The following is an 18,404-nucleotide window of genomic DNA, read 5'->3' on the forward strand; positions in this document are numbered from 1 at the left end:
ATAAGTTCTAATATATTATGGTAGTCCATTCTAGTTTATATGTATTTCTTTTCATTATCTTATAAGAAAATGGCCCGAGTACACATACATCTAAACCCAAAACTCTCACCAATGTTAAACAAATTCAGATGCTAAATTCACAAGTAACCAACATTTCAATTGCTGAATTCTGCATTACACAAATCAGTAATAAGTTCAATAAAGCTCATCTCAGCTTCTATCCTCCTAAACTTGTTAGCTAGTCCTGTCATGGAGAAACCACTTCCTAATTCAAGAAAGACTTGCCGTGTGCTTCAGTCTTTCCATGTTAGAAAGGATTCAGTATTTGCTCACTTTATGATTCTAATCAAAAAGTGAATAAAATACACATTATTAAACTTAGAAGGAATTCTACAAAGGATATCAAATCTGATCTTTGGAAAATTTCCAAGTTTTTAAGTTTAAACGATTCACTAATTATTCCTCCATTAGCACCAACACCCAACATATTTGCCACAAATGCTATTTAAGGTATACAATGTTAATCAGCAGTCATCAAGTGTTTTCTGAAAGTAAATAAATAAAGCCAACATTTCTTATAAATTGGTGGTGGTGGTGGAACTTCAGTCACTAAGTTGTGTCCAACTCTTTGCAACCCCATGACTATAGCCCACCAGGATTCTCTGTCCATGGGATTTTCCAGGCAGAACACTGGAATGGATTGCCATTACTTTCTCCAGGGGATCTTCCCAACCCAGGATCAAACCTGAGTTTCCTGCCTTGTAGGCAGATTCTTTACTGTCTGAGCCACCAGAGAAGCCAATTTCCTATAAGTTAGTATTGAATAGTTTTGGCTTTGCAGCCATACAGTTTCTGTTCATTCTCAATTCCCCTCAACTTGGCCCTTTCACCACAAAGTCAGCCATTTACAACACATAAACAAATGGGAGTGGCTGTGTTCCAATAAAACTTTATTTACAAAAACTTTATCACAAAATCAAGATTTTTTTTCTGGAAATGGGTGGTAATGATGGCTGTACAACAATGTGAATACATTTAATGTCACTCAGCTATAACTTGAAAATAGTTAAAATAGTAAATTTTATTATGTATACTTTACCAAAATTTTAAAAAATACACACACAAAACCCCCAAATGCACAACATTTTGCCTATAAGGTGTTTTTTCCCAACTCCTTGACTATGAAATCCTTTCTGTCTGAAATACTCTCATTAAATGGTTTTCCTGAAACTAAAAAGCTTCAAAAACCTGATGCATAAATACTTCTAAGGATAATATTGTTCTTCTACCAAACCTTTAAAAAAATCTGAAATGCTGAAAGCACAAAGCCTTCGGTAGTTGTGGCACACAGGCTTAGTTACACCACAGCATGTGGGATCTTAGTTCTCCAACCTAGGATCGAACCCATGTCCCCTGCACTGGGAGGTGGATTCTTAACCAATGGGCCACCAAGGAAATCCCTGCAAACTACTTTTTTTTTTTAATTTATAAATGAAAAGAAATACAACAGAAAGATATCAACTGAGTATTATCAGATACCTGATTTTGCAACACGTGGTTTATAGATTTCAAATATCCAAGGCACCATTTGTGTTTAGTCTAATTTTAATTCTAATTGTTTTCACTCAAAACCTATTATTAACAACTGCTTGATGTGATGATTTTCTTCTTCAGATCTGCAGTTTCTTTCAAAAAATATATATTGCTTAACACCTAAAATATATTTTGCGTGTGTGTGCTCAATCACCCAGTTGTGTCTAACACTTTGAGATCTTCATGGACTGTAGCCCACCAAGCTCCTCTGTTCATGGGATTTTTCAGGCAAGATTACTGGAGTAGGTTGCCATTTCCTTCTCCAGGGGATCTTCCCAACTCAGGGATCAAACCAATGTCTCCTGCACTGGCAGACAGATTCTTTACCACTGTGCCACCTGGGAAGCCCCCAAAATATACTTTGCTCAACTTTAAATCTACTCACATATACTCAAGCTAAAAATAAGTGCTCTTCCACAAGTTAGATTTGGGGGAATTTTGGACATTTTGTTTTACTTTTCAGTTTTAATTGGCACCATGAGAACCAGCCAACTAGATCCTTTTACAGTGTAGTCAAGGCTAGCTTTTGCCCTTCCACACTGTGATTAATTTATTATTCATCTGGTACCTTCCTATTAGAACTGGTTTTTAGCCTGTGAACTTCTCTTTCAGCTTCCAACAAAGGATTTCATTGCTTCAGGAATTGAGGTGTGTCTTAAGTTTTTACCTGGGAGCAAAAGTGATGCAAGCGTTTCTGGTGAGACCAATCCTCGGTTTAGGGTGGGGAGGATCTGCATAACAGGCCATCTGCAGACTCCTGAAGATAGGAGAGGTGCTGAGAAAGGGTTTTCCTGAGACATCGTACGCCGACGGTTGGAAGGACAAAAGCGGCAGCTCCCTCCGTTTACCAAGGAAATCAGAAACCATGGCTTGGCTCCCTTTCAGAACCACGGGGGCTCTGGCCATTTTAATGGTAAGTCCTTTTTTTTTTTTTCCCCTAATAATTGCAAACTTTCCCTGTTTCCCTCCTTGTTAGAGAATGTTAATTTGATTGCTGAATCCCTATTATAAATTCCAAAAAGAGTTCAGTGGAAAGAAACTGCAAACTGCAAATGAAACTGCAAAGATTACCAATTTCCCCCTTTTGTTGTTGTTGGGTTTTTTTGTTTTTGTTTTTTTTTTAAATGCTGTATTTTCACATGGAAAACCAAGCCAGATAGAAACGAATTTGAAAGTCGCCATTTACCATATTTAGTTGGTGAACTAATTAATCCTGACTGCAGGTCTATTTTCCACAGTATCTTCACTTTCTTTAAAGTCATGCTTTTATTCACCTTTTTGTTCAGGCTTTTATTCTATTATACAAAGTAAAACACATAAAAGAGAACGAGGTCTATTTCCCAAAGTTATATATATCTCTTAAGCACATGGCTAAGAATTGTACATGCCTGGTCTTGATACCTGACATGTTTTTAAGTAGTCTAAGACCATTGAATTAAAATGAAAGCAATGTTTGATTCTGGAGAAGTTGGGAGGGTTATTAAGAAAAGAATGTTTATGTTTAGCCATTATGTGCAAAATATATCTAATCTTTAGGGAGAAAAAACTATTTTATAAGCCAGTTTTCCAGAAAAGTAAAACTTTCACTGACTGGGAAAGTTTTATATAGTATTAGATAAAAGTGGAATCTGGAGAGCAAAGAACTAGACTAGATGTTACAGACTAGTGTGCTCCTTAACTGTGTTGTTTTAGTGAAGAAAAAAACTGGTCACAATATTATCAGTTCCACATAGATATCAAAATAGTGAAATATACCATAATGAATATTTTTTAAATCCCTAATACTAATTCTTCACTTTATCAACAATAAGTTGGGTTGGCCTAAGCATCAGTTTCCCTCATGTCCTCATCTAAAAAATTGAGATAATTGAACTTCAAGAAGTTACAGGGAAATAGAGCTCAAGAAAGAACTTTCTAAAAATTAAATATGCTTAAAATTAGGATAGACTGCCTGTTAGCCAGCATTTTTTAGCCTTCTCTGTCATGGCGATGGTCAAGCAGAAAATTGATATCACACCCTTCTGTTCGAGTCTGTTTCTATTATAACTGTAACTAATTGTTTCGGCAATCTAATGAATTTAATTGACCCAAGAATGTTGTAAAGAGAAATCTGGCAGTTGTATGACTTCCCCGCCTTTCCAGAGGGTCATGTCTGAACTAAATGAACTGCAGGTAGCCTGATAAGCCATCTGTCCCAGCCAATGACCAGCCTGTGAAGCTAGGGGATATGTGGCAGGGTGTGCCGGAATTGTGTGGTCGCAGAATTGGACTGCCACACACTTAGGGGGGTTTCTTTCCCTTCTCTGATGTGTACCCCTCTCAGTTACCCTTGTGGTTCTGGAGTGGCTGTGAGATCCTTACACAGAGGGCTGTTCTATTCCTCTTTGCATCCCCAACACCTACCATAATATCTCCCTTACAGTGGGCACACAATTGTTCAAAGAATGGGTAAATGAATGATTGAATGAGGCCTCTCTAAACGATAACCCCCACCAGCGTGCCTCTATAATCCTAGTCATGGGCTATGCTCCCTCAGGAAAATTTTACAGGCTCACATACAAAAACATACAAGTTATTTACACAACAATATAATGTCATATATGATTATTAAACTAAGCAGTCTAGAACTGCTCTGTCCAATACGGTAGCCACGAGCCACGTGTAGCTATTAACCACATGAAACGTGGTTGATCTGTATTGAGATGTGCTGTTAAGCATAAAGTATACATTATATTTTGAAGACTCTGTATGAAAAAAAAAAGAACATGCATGCATATGTGCTCAGTTGCATCCAACTCTTTGCAACCCTATGGACTGCAGCCTGCCAGGCTCCTCAGTTCATGGGATTCTCCATGCAAGAATACTGGAGTGGGTTGCCATGCCTTCCTCCAGGGGATCTTCTCGACCCAGGGATTGAACCTGTGTCTCCTGAACTGCAGGCAGATTCTTTACCACTGAGCCACAGGGGAAGCCCAAAAAAGAACATAAAATATGTCATCAATAATTTTTATGTCGACTATATATTGAAATGACAGTATTTTGGGTACATTCATTTAAAATATGTTGAATATATTAATTTCACCTTTTTAACCATTTTTAATATGAATATTAAAAAATTAAAATTCGATATGCGATTCAGATTCGTTACTTTATTTCAATTGGACAATGCTGGTCTACTCTTAATCCCATTAATGGAAAGCAGTGTCAGTCAGAAGTGAGGTAGGCAGGGACTTCCCTGGTGGTCCAGTGGTTAAGACTTTGCCTTCCAAAGGGTGCGGGTTCAGTCTCTAGTTGGGAAGCTAAGATCCTGCATGCCTTGGGGCCAAAACACCAAAACATAAAAAGTACAGAAACAGTATTGTAACAAATTCAATAAAGACAGTCCACACCAAAAAAAAAAATTTTTAAGTGAGGTAGGCAAACCAGGCTTCATGGTCCAGGAGAGATTCGGGCTGCTCTCTTATAAATATAGACGGGCCACAGGGACATATATTTTGTCGTCAGCCCAGCATGAGCAAAGGCAAGTGCAACTACAGCGCTTGCCTAGGGGTAAGGGACACACTAGTTTGGCTGCATTGGAGAATCCGGATGTGAGTTAGAATGGCAGGTAAGGGTAAGACAGAAAAGTGCATTCTGTCAAGGGTAGTGAAATCCTTTTAGAAGTGGGGAGCCACCCAGAGTTTCGAAATGGTGTGGTGATGGGAAAAGAACAATGTTCTTAAAAGCACTGTGGAGTGGAAATGTACATCTTTTGTTATTGAAGGGTGGAGTGTGAAAGTTGGAAGACCTGTTCGGAGGTTTTGAGTTAATTCCCCCAACCTATGACCATACAAAGGTTGCCTAGAGAGGTAATACATAAAAGCTAAATCACAGACTTCAGTCTATGCCTGTACCACTGACTCACTCCAGGTTTTGCTTCCTCAGCTGTCAAATAAGAATAATCATATCCCCCTGACTAATGAGAATGACTATAGTAAAAATGAAACAGCAATGAATGCAAAAAAGTGTTCCGGAAAATATAAAGTGCTTTGTAGGACTCTACTTCCTATTATTTGTAATGTTTTAGTAATAAAGATGAAACTTGATAATGCCTTAATATTCTGCCTTCCTATTTTAAACAACGACCGACATTAGTTTTAATGTCAAGAACCTACATTTTTCCTGAGTGAAAGGGCATATCAAAAACAGTTATGAGATTAATTTTTTGAAAATTGACAGAAAAAAATTAAACCTGAATTTTAAATGATAGTGGGTATAGGGAAATAACAAAATTTTAAACTTGGAGCATTACCCCAAATTTTAACTGCTTTAGACTTCTAGATTCATTGAGAGGGGACTGTGTGAGGAACACCAGCATGTTGTAAAATTTAACACTTATCTGTTTCCCATGTTTGCTTGATCTGTTTTGTGCAACACCAAGTAAACATTTTGGGGAAAGGTTTTGTGACTGAAAAATACTTGTCTTCAAAGATTTAAACTTTTCAAAACAATGTTTGTCTTCAAAGGAGACTACTGGTCAGTATTTCAAAAGTCCATTAAATCTGAAACATGGTCTGTCAAATAACACTCCTATAGCATCTGAACAATAAGCCATTTAATTTCATGTTACAATATTATTATGTAAAGATTTACTCATTATAAAACTAATACAAGCATTTGAAATCCAAAGATGTTTAAAGCATGATGTTTTAAACAAATTAATAGTGTTCATGCTGGAAAAAAAAGAAAAGTAGTTTAAATACCAAGCTCTGAGTTAGAATGTGTTCCAAATACAGCAGTGGTGGTGATTTAGTCACTAAGTCGTGTCCGACTCTTGGGATCCCATGGACTGTAGCCTGCCAGGCTCCTCTGTACATGGGATTCTCCAGGCGAGAAGACTGGAGTGGGTTGCCATTTCTTTCTCCAGAGGATCTTCCTGACCCAGGGATCCAACCAGGGTTTCTGATATTGCAGGCAGATTCTTTACGGACTGAGCTATGAGGGAAGCCCCAAATACAGCAGAACACCCTTCAACCACTTTCGCTACAGAACATCCAGAAAGCAAACTGTTAAGAAAAGAATTGTAAGCTAAGTGGCCCAGATTTTTAACAGAAGGAAAATCTTCGACACATCCTTCCTTCTCTTCATTGATGAAGCAATCCAATTTCCAATTCTGGTGAATATATGAAAATTAAGTTCCTCCTGAACCTCTCCAACAGTTAAAATTCTAAAATCAGAATAACCTTGCCAGGCGATTCCAGCCAGCCCTGACTGACATGCAAACCTTGGGAAAGATGTAATTATTTACTTCCATCAATTACCACTCCCAGTTGCTTAATACTCGAAACCGGTTTTCATTTAGAACTAGAAGACTTGGTGTCCATGATGCTTCTCATAAACCTCTTAGCCTTTGGCTCTTCCTTTCCAGTTAAGAGTCAATCTGATAGCCTAAGGAGAGGGTTTGCTTTGCGAAGTTCATTACAAGAATTAGGGCAAGAGTTGGACACGACTTGGCAACTAAACCACCAAGGAGACAGCTTGCTTTGTGAAGTTCATTACAAGAATTGCACAGGCAACTGTTTACTATCCATAATTATACTATGAATAATTGAATCCGTGTAATGTGCACATGTTCCTTGTATGACCACTGCACAGTTGACCAGGCTGTACACTGCACAATGCCAGGCAGTACATTCACATAAACTGCAATGTGAACAATGTCCCCTGGAGCTGCACAGGGGGCAAATCACACCACTGGACAGTGGAACACTGGTTCTTATCTCTTTCTGAGGCTCAAGAAAGAGTCCTATGTGCCTTGACATGAGTGATAATAATAAAAGGTCATATCACAGTGGCTCTTTACATCTTTTTTAAGTCCAAACAGAGGTAATTAACACTTATTAAGCAGTTACTGCAGGCTAGGGTTCACCTATGTGTTTTAGACCTGTTAATTCATTTAATCCTCACAACAAACCTATAAAGTTAGTAGAATTATTATACCTATTTTATGAATAAGGAAACTGAAAAATTAAATAATGTTCTCAAGTTTTTCAGCTAGTACATGATGAGACTAGGATTTTAATTGAGGGATTCAAGATCCAGTGTCCAGTTTTGTATTTCTACACTTAACTGCAGCTTTGTTCTTGTTGTTTAGTGACTAGGTTGTGTCTGACTCTTTGTGACCCCTTGGACTATAGCCCACAAGGCTCCTCTGTCCATGGGATTTCCCAGGCAAGAATATTGGAGTGCATTGCCATTTTCTTCTCCAGAGGATCTTCCCAACCCAGGGATCGAACCCACATCTCTTACGTCTCCTGCATTGGCTGGTGGATTCTTTACCACTGAGCCACCTGGGAAGAAACTGTGTCTTACACAGTACTTAAAATGAGCTCCTGAAAAAGGGCTTAATTTTCTAAATTGAATTTACTCTAAACATCAGTTATGAAAGTGTTGAACTCTCCTAAATTAAATACTTCTTAAGTAATTAAACATAAATCATTTTCATTCAATTAAGGAATTTTCCTTGATAAACATGAAGCTTATTAAAATACTTCTGGATTTTTTAAAATCTTAATTTCAAAAAGTTGATATATATCTATTGATCTCTTTAATCTGACACATAATCTTGCATCTAACCAATTATAAAAATAGTATTACCAACCTATATACATACATATATTTCATGAACTTTTCAAAAATAATTATTAATTGTAAAAATCAAGTTTAAAATTTGTAATGATTCCTTTGAATTACCCAGATCATTCTGCAAATTTCCCAGAGAGGCGTGGGTGTGATCTTAAGCCATGCAGAGAAAAATGGCCATGCCTTATGCTGGCTAGGACTAGCTTCCTGAATCCAATGCATACTCAAACAGTCTGACCTTCCTTCCCCATGCTGAAGTTTCAGAGTACTCTAAGCAAAACCTTAGCCAAACTCAGTAAAAAGCCAATTGTTATTATATAAGATTTTTAAAAACTCAGTCACCCACATCCTCAAAATATATTTATTACAAACCTACCATACTGGAGAAGGAAATGGCAGCCCACTCCAGTGTTCTTGCCTGGAGAATCCCAGGGACGGCGGAGCCTGGCAGGCTGCCGTCTATGGGGTTGCACAGAGTCGGATACGACTGAAGCGACTTGGCAGCACCTACCATACTCAATAGGAATCTTAATGATACAACTAAATACATTTTAGCTAGCAAATAGGGTACATGAACATCGAGTCACTTTATGTTGCATGCTTTTTATTAACTTAAAAATCTTATTTGCTTTTAATAAAACATTTCTAATTCTTATGTATACCAAGGCATTTAGACCATATCGCTGCTTTATAAATCATAACAGTCAAAATTATAAAACCATAGCCAGGGAACACAGGGAAGAAAGAAAAATAAACTCACAAGATACAGAGTGTTTTCTCCGCACCGCTATTTTCTAGACTCTAGGCCACAAAAAGGACAACTTAACTGATTTACATTGTCAAGAAGCTATTGAAATATTTATTAGATATTCAAAATAATTACATGAACAATGTAACTAAAATAACTAAGTAGCTGCATGGTAAGTACTAATTAACTCAAATAGTGAAGTTTTTTTAAAAATACTTGGGAATAACGTAAAGCTATGACTACATGTCTAAATCCATATTTTAAAAGCACTGCATTTTTCAAAAGTGTTCTTAGTAAATGTCCCCATATTCCTAAAAACACAACAAAGATTATATTTTCACAACATTCCCTAAAATTGGAAAACATTCCTGGTGGTCTGACTTTGAAAGAGAGGATGGGAAAGAGTAAAGGTTTGGCTGAGTAGCTTCTTTAAGGGCTCTGAGTCAAAGAAATGACTTAACAAGTAAGAAATACCTGTCTGCAATGCTCGATTTCCACAGTTTAGGGTTTGTCCTTCCTTCATTTCCCAGAAAAACAGAAATCTTGTCTTAATGTCTATTAGAAGAATCATTCTCCACAGGGCTAGTACAAACATGATTCATATTTTCAGGATGACTCCAGTTTTCCTGTGAAAGGGATCATGCCTGGTCCATCCCTCCCTGCACGTGGGGCTGAGCTGTTCTTGGGAACTGAGAAAGGTGTGCAATGACCTCACTGCCCTGATCTTTTCTCCCACATAATGCATGTGTGCATATGTACTCAGTCATGTCTCACTCTCCGCAACTCCATGGACTGCAGTCCACTGGGCTCCTCTGTCCATGGAACTTTCTAGGCAAGGATACTAAAGTGGGTCGCCATTTCCTTCTTCAGGGGATCTTCCCAACCCAGGGTTATAACCTGCCTCTCTTATGTCTCCTGCATTGGCCGGCGGATTCTTTACCACTAGTGCCCACTGGGGAGCCCCCAAGTAACTCATGATACTGTTTAAAACAGAGCAGCAATGCTGTAAAATCATTTTGAGATCTGTTATAACCACAAGTCATGGTTCTTTTCCATGACAATTTTAGCAAACATCCTTTGAAATGAAGATTTTACTGAAATTTTTAGAATGGAAGGGTCCTCGCATCCTACATCTGATATCATTTTTCCTTTGGTTCAGACTGGGACTTGCCTCTTTATTATAGCCTTCCAAAATAAATGACGTAATAAATCTACATTGTTTCAGGATTAACTGCAGCCTTTGCCAGGAAGAAATCTAAATTGACTATCACATAACATTTTTTCTATGACTCGCTTTATTTTCTATTTATCTACGCTGACTTAAGAGTCTAGTGTAGTGGTGATGTGTACACTTTAGAGTCAGGCTGCAGAGATTCAAATCCGAGGGCTGTTAGTTGGGGCAAAGTACTCATGAGTTTTCTCCTTTTCTTCATCCCTTAAAGACAGATTACAGGCTCCTTCAGATGGCTGCTGTGTTAAGTGAAATGGTAAACATAAAGCTCTATGAATAGCATCTGACACATAAAACATAATTCTTTTGTCCTGATTTATTTTTCATAATCTTTTCCCTTCCAGATTGTCTTCAAATTAGTTAATCAGTGAGTCAGAAAACAGTTTTTAAACATCTGCTAAGGGATCGGTATTGTAAGGTTTGCAAAAAACAATAATAATAATATAGAAACACCGATTTGGAAAGTTTGCAATTCTCTTGGCTCGACACCATATAATGCACACAAAACCATAAGAAATAATAAATCACGGTAAACCATTATGGGCTAAATTGCACAGTACAGAATATGTGTTCTGCAAACTTAGAAAAAGAGACATCAGTAAGGACGGTTTCATGGAGACTGTTGGAACTTAAAATGATGAGTAATACAGTATTCAAGTGTGTGAAGGTAAGAAGAATGCATTCCAGGTAGAAAACAACACTGAAAATGACACAGATGAAGGTCCTGTATACTCTTGAGAAGGTGAAGACCTAGCCTGGCCTGGCTTCATCTTATCTTTATTTCTTTTAGATCAGTAGGAAAATTAAGCTCTAATTTAAATTGAACTAGTAGAGCAGAGACGCACAAGTCCGCATTCCATACTTGCGCATTCCATCTGCACACAGTACTTGTGATTGGAAGAGCACATCCCCACCTTTTACATTTCATTCTCTAAATTAGACTGCTGCTGCTGCTGCTAAGTCGCTTCAGTCGTGTCCAACTCTGCACGACCCCACAGGCGGCAGCCCACCAGGCTCCCCCGTCCCTGGGACTCTCCAGGCAAGAACACTGGAGTGGGTTGCCATTTCCTTCTCCAATGCATGAAAGTGAAAAGTGAAGGTGAAGTCGCTCAGTCGTGTCTGACTCTTAGCGACCCCATGGACTGTAGCCTACCAGGCTCCTCCATCCATGGGATTTTCCGCGCGAGAGTAGTGGAGTGGGTTGCCATTGCCTTCTCCCTAAATTAGACTAGTTCCTTTCCATTCTCTCAACTCTTATATGACTAAGAAAATGCCTTAGTCTGGAATTGCAACTAACGAAAACAGCTTTGCCAAGTCAGTAGAGTAGTTCACAGCTTTTAATAATCTCCTGTGGTACTTTTTGAAGCTTATTAGAATGATGCTCACCATTGTTTCCCAAAGCAATAGCTTTCATAGCTCCTGGGAAGTGTTTGTAGAGTAGCCAGGTAAGAAATGTCTGGTTGTTGCAACAACTGTTAGAATTTTGAAAAGTCCAATAGATTCTCCTGAACATCATTAACATTCTATAATCAGATTACATAACTGAAGGAACTATTTACATGAAGACTATTTTCTTTTTTGCTCTTTGAATACTGCTTCTCCAAATCTACTTCTTTCCTATTTTTATTATTTTTAATTGGAGGATAATCGCTTTACAATGTTGTGCTGGTTTCTGCCATACATCAATATGAGTCAGCCATAGGTATACCTGTGTTCCCTCCCTCTTGAAACAGAAACAACTACAATATGAACAGCAGAATGTAAAAATCAGAATTATTACCTTATGTTATTACTTATTTGAAGAATTCATGTTTAATTTGACTTTATTTAAATGTCTACAGGTGGTTCTTTTGGTTCATGGAGAATTGAGAATACAGGTAAAGTATGAAAAAGATTTTTGCAATTAAAATAGTTTAGTTTAAAAATTGTACTGGAAAAGTAAATATTTATTTAATATTGTAAATTACTAAATAATTTAATTGTGAAAATACAATTCTAACAACTAACCTAGTAATACTTAAATACTAGCATGAATCGATGTCATTATTGTAATTTACCTCATGCATTCTTTTGTCTTATCTTAAAAATATCAACAGATAAACCAGTATTTGTGCCCAGAACAGTTAGATGTTGTGGAATATATATAGGAAATATAAAATATGATTAAATGCTAAGATTAAAAATCATATAGCTCCATAGCTGTTTTAGTTATTTACTGTTTCTTCTTTGCATGATAGTGTAAGGGAGAGAAAATTGGGTATTTAACCATCTTAAATATCTTGAAATATAGGAGACTCCTCAACCTAGGTGTCTGTAATTAATACTCAAAGCAAAAATTTCCAATAATGTGCATAATAAAATGTTATCCCTTTTTGAATAAGACAAAGGGACAATATGAAGAATATGAGACAGCAATACAACAAGGCAAAAGGAGATACAAACGTGAGTGGGTGAAATTCGCAAGACCCTGCAGAGAAGGAGAAGACAACTCGAAAAGAAATCCAATTGCCAAAGTAAGTCTTACGAGCAGAAGCAATGTGAGTTTTGAGAATAAATGTACTAGATGTAAATTAGAATAATACAGAAATTCCAATTAGCAAAATATAGATTGAGGATTCCATAGAACAAATAACCTGGTATTTTCAATAACACAAAAAATACAACAATAATAGTATTAATAATATCAATTTAAAAGAGAAAGATGAAGGAGTTACAGCTTCCAGAGTAATTAAAAATAATTAAGAGCCATTTCAATATATTTCAATGGATATGCCTTTTGGGATTCAGGTTCTAGCAAATGAAGAGAAAATTGTATATGGCCAAGTGCTTTGTTCGGGGCAGCAAATTATCCCCAGAGAATGTGACTGTCTTTACCAATAATGTATTTAACAAGGGTTCACTGCAGGAGTTATGACAATTTCACAAGCTAAAAACATATAGGATAATGTCTCTCAATAAATCAAAAAATACCATACTTCTAGTCAAGTGTAGATTGATCACACTATTATTCCAGGCAAGAGAGGTTGAAGGCATAGAGTCCAGATTAAGCTGAGGTGGACCTTTCTACCAGTTGGTTCTCACGAGAGTCAGTTTAGTCAATCACAAGCTGATGTCTGGCTATCAGTGCAAAAGCAAAAGTCCCTTATCACTAGAGCACGCTGCTAGGGAACAGAGGTAGTGGCAAGCAAGATTACAGTTTTCACCACTGCCAGGCAAAAGATGCCTTGCCCAGGCAGGAGCTAATGCCCCAAGCTCTTCAGAGAGGCATTTAGATCAGCTAAGAGTTGCCTTGCCCAAACTGAACACTCTCAAGAAGTCCTCACAAACTTCCTATTTAAAGCTTAAATGTCCCCCAGCCATAGTGACTTCTCCACGCACTTGAATCAATAAGCCCCAGTGTTGCTCAGTGAGAGCTGAGCTGAACGTATGTTGACAGTCACAGACATCCACAACAACATCCTAACAGCTTCCTCAATGCAAACAACCACACTCTTAAAACAAAGCAACTCTATTCCCAGATAAAAACAAAAAAAGTAGATTTGAAATCATAGCAAACCAATATACAGCAAGAAGATAATTAAAGATGGTTGACAATCAGCATTGGGTTGGCCATGTATTCAGAACTGTTGAAGCTGGGTGATGAGATATATCAGGTTCATTATACATTCTAACTTTATAATATATTTGAAATTTTCCTCATTAAAAATGTAAAGATCAATAATAATAAAAGCAATTCATTCTAATATTTTTAACATTTAGTATATTATCACTTTCCATTTTTTTCTCCAGCTTCTCCTATTTAAAACTAAATGGCATTTTTTTTTAAGTGTTATCTGCTAAGCAAGGAGGCATTCAGTAGTACCCTTGTCAATATTAGGTGTCCTTGACTTTCTTTCAACCTTTTAACATCACCATGGTGACCACAATCTGGGCAAATATTCTAAGGCTGGAAAGGTTAAGGCACGTTGGTCCATACTGGCCAACAGAGGAAACAATTTGAATTTATTTCATATTCCTAGTAGCTATCAAGGCAAAAAAATAACACAGAGTCAGAAAGCATGAATAAAATGAACAGATGACTTGAGAGTGTGGAGCACAGTGGGGAAGGAAGAGGCCTGAGTGATGATCACCTTAACATTTTGGGTATTTTGGGCTGCAGATTACTTCAGACTTCGAAGCAACCCAGAAAATTACCTACCACATCTCTGGAATAGGAATTGACCAGCCCCCTTTTGGAATCTTTGTCATTGACAAAAACACTGGAGAAATTAACATAACGGCCATAGTTGATAGAGAAGTAACCCCAAGCTTCCAGGTAAGTGTGCGTCCTCGATATCAGCCACCCTTTCCCTTGTGGCAGTGACTTTAGAAGCTTAATCTGGAAGGATATCAGTGCATGAATCCATCCAGTCAAATAACAAAGAGCCTTCCTTGGATGTCCCTGGTGATCCAGTGGTCAGGACTCTGGGCTTCCACTGCAGGGGCCGCAGATTCAATCCCTGGTTGGGAAACTAAAATCCCACAGGCTGCAATGTGCAGCATAAAAGTAAAAAAACAAATAAAACAAAGAGCCTCTGAAGGCTGTGCCCCTGAAGGAACAACCCAGGAGGGTGTATGAACACTGAACTCCAGCATGCTTCTGGCCAAGACTTTCAGACTAACAGGAGACACAGTACCAGCCCACAAGAAGGGGCAACTTGGCCAACTAGTCTACCCAGAGTAGACACTTTCCTACTTTGTCTCCTTTTTGGGAAAAATATTTTTCCTCTTTGCACAAAAGTACTGTATATGCTAGGAGAGGCCTTATCTCGACAAGTTTTAATAATAAGCAAACTGATGTTGTAGAACATTCATTAACATGTCCTCTCCTTTTCTAGATTACGTGTCGTGCTCTCAACACCCTAGGACAAGAGGTAGAAAAACCACTTATACTAACGGTCAAAATTTTAGATATAAACGACAATGCTCCAGTATTTTCACAAAGCATATTCCAGGGTGAAATTGAAGAAAATAGTGCTTCGAGTAAGTCTTCTGCAGTAACTACCACTTTTAATTATTTTTGTTTAGCTTCAGATACAAGCATCATTATAGTACATCATTTTATTCTCTTGGTTTCATCAGTAGTTTTGTAGAAAAATTCATGAAGACAGTCTGGGTCTTCCTTGCTAATATTTGTGATTGAGCTACTTATCCACTGCCATTGTACTTCTAGGCTGTGGTTGTGTTATCAAGTCAAAGCTTATTCTAGTCACAAAGCTGAAGAGGTGGCTTTAGACAACCCAGATGCATCAGCTGGGTCTTCTTAGATTATAAGAGACAGAGACACACTCCTTACATGGATAACATGGGGGGAAAGGGAGAACCATAAAGCCATTCAGCAAGGGTAAAAAGATGAAGACAAAACAGTCTCAACCTCAACACAACCAACCAAGGCTTAGTGAGAAGTGGAGGATTTTTATGGAAGGCAGCACGGGTCAACTGACTCAGTCACCTGACTAAGAGATATTGCACGTGACATGTAGTTTTTTGGCACACAGATAGTTTTAAGATCTTAAAAGACAAAGATCAATTTGAAATTGTGTTGGATATTTAACGTGAACATAATGTCAATCTTTACATAGTGTTTAATGAACCTCTGTACTCCTAGACTCACTGGTGATGATCCTAAATGCCACAGACGCAGATGAACCGAACCACTTGAACTCTAAAATTGCCTTCAAAATCATCTCTCAGGAACCTGCAAGCACACCCATGTTCCTCCTAAGCAGACACACGGGGGAAGTCCGCACTTTGACCAATTCACTTGATCGAGAGGTAAAGCAAGGCACTTGGGGAGCATTCAATAACTCAGGATTCAGTTGTAAGAAACCCGAGAGGTGACTCCCTTCTACCTAAGAATGAAAGAGGGAAGGAAGAGGGGTTCTCTGGATTCAACCGACCCAACTGAGGGAAGCTCATCGCATCCTACTGTGATTTTGCTGGGGTGGGTTGTGTGTCTGAGACCTGCACAATCGATTGTACCTCAACAAATGAGTATCCCATATCCATGGAAGTTAAACTGAGGGAATAAGAGAAGGCATTGTATCCAGGGACAGAGACTGAACTGGGGCTAATCCTTCATGTGATGGAGGAAAAAGAAATTTCCTAGGGAGAAATTTGTATCTGGTATAAAGCCTTCTCTGATGCCGTGCTTTTTCTCCTGACTTCTTTCCATTTTACTCCTGTTTCTAGAACACTAGAGAATCCCCAGGAATTACCTGATGGTCCAATGGTAGGGCTTCATGCTCTCTCTGCTGAGCAACCCGGATTCAATCCTTGGTTAGGAAACGAAGGTCCCACAAGCCACATGGAGCGGCCACAAGGGGAAAAGGAAAAAGAATCCCCTTACTCTCTCTTCTCCATTGTTCTACCAACACATCTCCAACAACACACAAGACCCCATCAGACTCTGTATTACTTTTACACAAAGGATTTTCTGAACAGACCAGCAAGGAAGCTCTATAAATGAGGTTCCCTCAGATAAACAGAGTACCATCCTCAATGTCCATTTTTGCTCTTAGTGCACTTTCCTGCCCTGAGAAGCTCACAAGAGAGAAAACTTGTATCAGCCCCATAGAGACTTCCTCGCATGTGGGGCCTGTGCCCCACATGCTTTGTCTGTGGTGGACAATGAAAGTGCATGTGGTCCTTCTAGAGAATGAACCATGGATTTAAATGTTTTCACTTCCTTCCCATAGGAAGCAAGTAGTTGTCATTCGTATCCCTGACACTAGAGATTAATCATTTTTCTTTATTTTTTTTCTCCAAATTTAGCAAGTTAGCAGCTATCGCCTGGTTGTGAGTGGTGCAGACAGAGATGGAGAAGGACTATCAACTCAGTGTGAATGTAGCATTAAAGTGAAAGATGTCAATGATAATTTCCCAACATTCAGAGAATCCCAGGTATGCCTTTTATTCCTTGAAAAATAATTATTTAAAACACAATTATAAAATAATTATATATATATATAATGTTATACCTTACCACCATAATTCAGGATTTGCTGGCTTGCTGGCTTTTAGTTACATTCTCTGCATTTTTCTTTTAAAATAAGCTACTGTAAAAGATAAGAATTCAGGGACCAGCAAAGAGGCAATACATAATTTGGGAATTAATGACTAATGCCATTCAGAATGAATATAATTCTTTTAGATAAAAACCTGACATTGAAACTTAAATTCTGCTTTTTTTTAGTATATAGCACGTATTAAAGAAAACACTTTAAGTTCTGAGTTGCTTCGATTTCAAGTAATAGATTTGGACGAAGAGTTCACTGATAATTGGCTTGCAGAGTTCTTCTTTACCTCTGGAAATGAAGGGAATTGGTTTGAAATACAAACTGATCCCCAAACTAACGAAGGTATCCTGCAAGTAGTTAAGGTAAGGTCTGATTTCCTTTCAGTGGGAAAAACATTCTGTATTAACCAAAACTGTTACTTTATGTTAGCCAAAACTGTCATAAATAAACTTTATTCACTTACAAATAATAATACCACTTCTCTACAGAAAATACAAAAAACACACAAAAGTAGAGAGAATTTTGAAAACACAGCCCCATTTCCTAAGGAGACTTTTCTTAACACGTTGATTTATTTCCTTCCAAACTATCATCCTTTCTACAGAAACACAAACACACTAGTAGACATATATTTATCAGTGTGCCTGTTTTAAGCACAAGAAAGTAAAACATTTCCTGACTTAAACTCAGGAACAGACAAGAATACATGGAATAGTGTCTTGTGAATTTGTTGACTTACTTTAAATGGATTAGCTACAGTCCTCGGAAGGGAAAAACAGCAACTTTTTCTAGAAAATGGGAATATATAAACTAAGTTTGCAAAATAAACAATTGAGTAAAACTTCCATTTAACAGACTTGGTTACAACAGACCCTTCATCTGAAATAACATAAACCTATTTATGTCTGTCTATTGTATAGACTAGAAAAATATTACCACTGTTTTAGGACATTCTTTGGCATAGGACTTTGGACTATATGAGCTTCTCTCTTTAATTCCGTGAGTCCAGCAGAATGACAGACCCATAATATTTCCTTAACAGGGTGACTGCTGCAATTCCAGATTGCTGGAAGCCCTATAAGACTTCCTATTACTCTGCTTTTCAGAGAGGGACCTACAGCCCTCCTCAGTTGCAAGGTTTTGTTATAGTCTG

The 18,404-nt window shown here is 37.9% G+C and overlaps 1 protein-coding gene across 2 annotated transcripts in view; it reads left to right on the forward strand.

The window, feature by feature from the left end:
* Nucleotides 1-2,287: 2,287 nt before the first annotated feature.
* DSG3 (desmoglein 3) overlaps nt 2,288-18,404 on the forward strand; it is a 35,086-nt gene continuing 18,969 nt past the window's right edge. The window contains exons 1-8 of one of the 2 annotated variants that reach the window (XM_040264797.1): nt 2,288-2,506; nt 12,035-12,070; nt 12,575-12,706; nt 14,353-14,508; nt 15,071-15,215; nt 15,841-16,007; nt 17,007-17,135; nt 17,428-17,613. In XM_040264797.1, the coding sequence (XP_040120731.1) occupies nt 2,459-2,506; nt 12,035-12,070; nt 12,575-12,706; nt 14,353-14,508; nt 15,071-15,215; nt 15,841-16,007; nt 17,007-17,135; nt 17,428-17,613 (999 nt within the window). In that variant the 5' untranslated portion in view covers nt 2,288-2,458. The remainder of the gene's footprint in view (nt 2,507-12,034; nt 12,071-12,574; nt 12,707-14,352; nt 14,509-15,070; nt 15,216-15,840; nt 16,008-17,006; nt 17,136-17,427; nt 17,614-18,404) is intronic. The other variant, XM_040264796.1, reaches the window with a different exon arrangement.

Source organism: Oryx dammah, unplaced genomic scaffold (assembly GCF_014754425.2).
Source record: "Oryx dammah isolate SB20612 unplaced genomic scaffold, SCBI_Odam_1.1 HiC_scaffold_22, whole genome shotgun sequence".
Classification (NCBI taxonomy): domain Eukaryota; kingdom Metazoa; phylum Chordata; class Mammalia; order Artiodactyla; family Bovidae; genus Oryx; species Oryx dammah.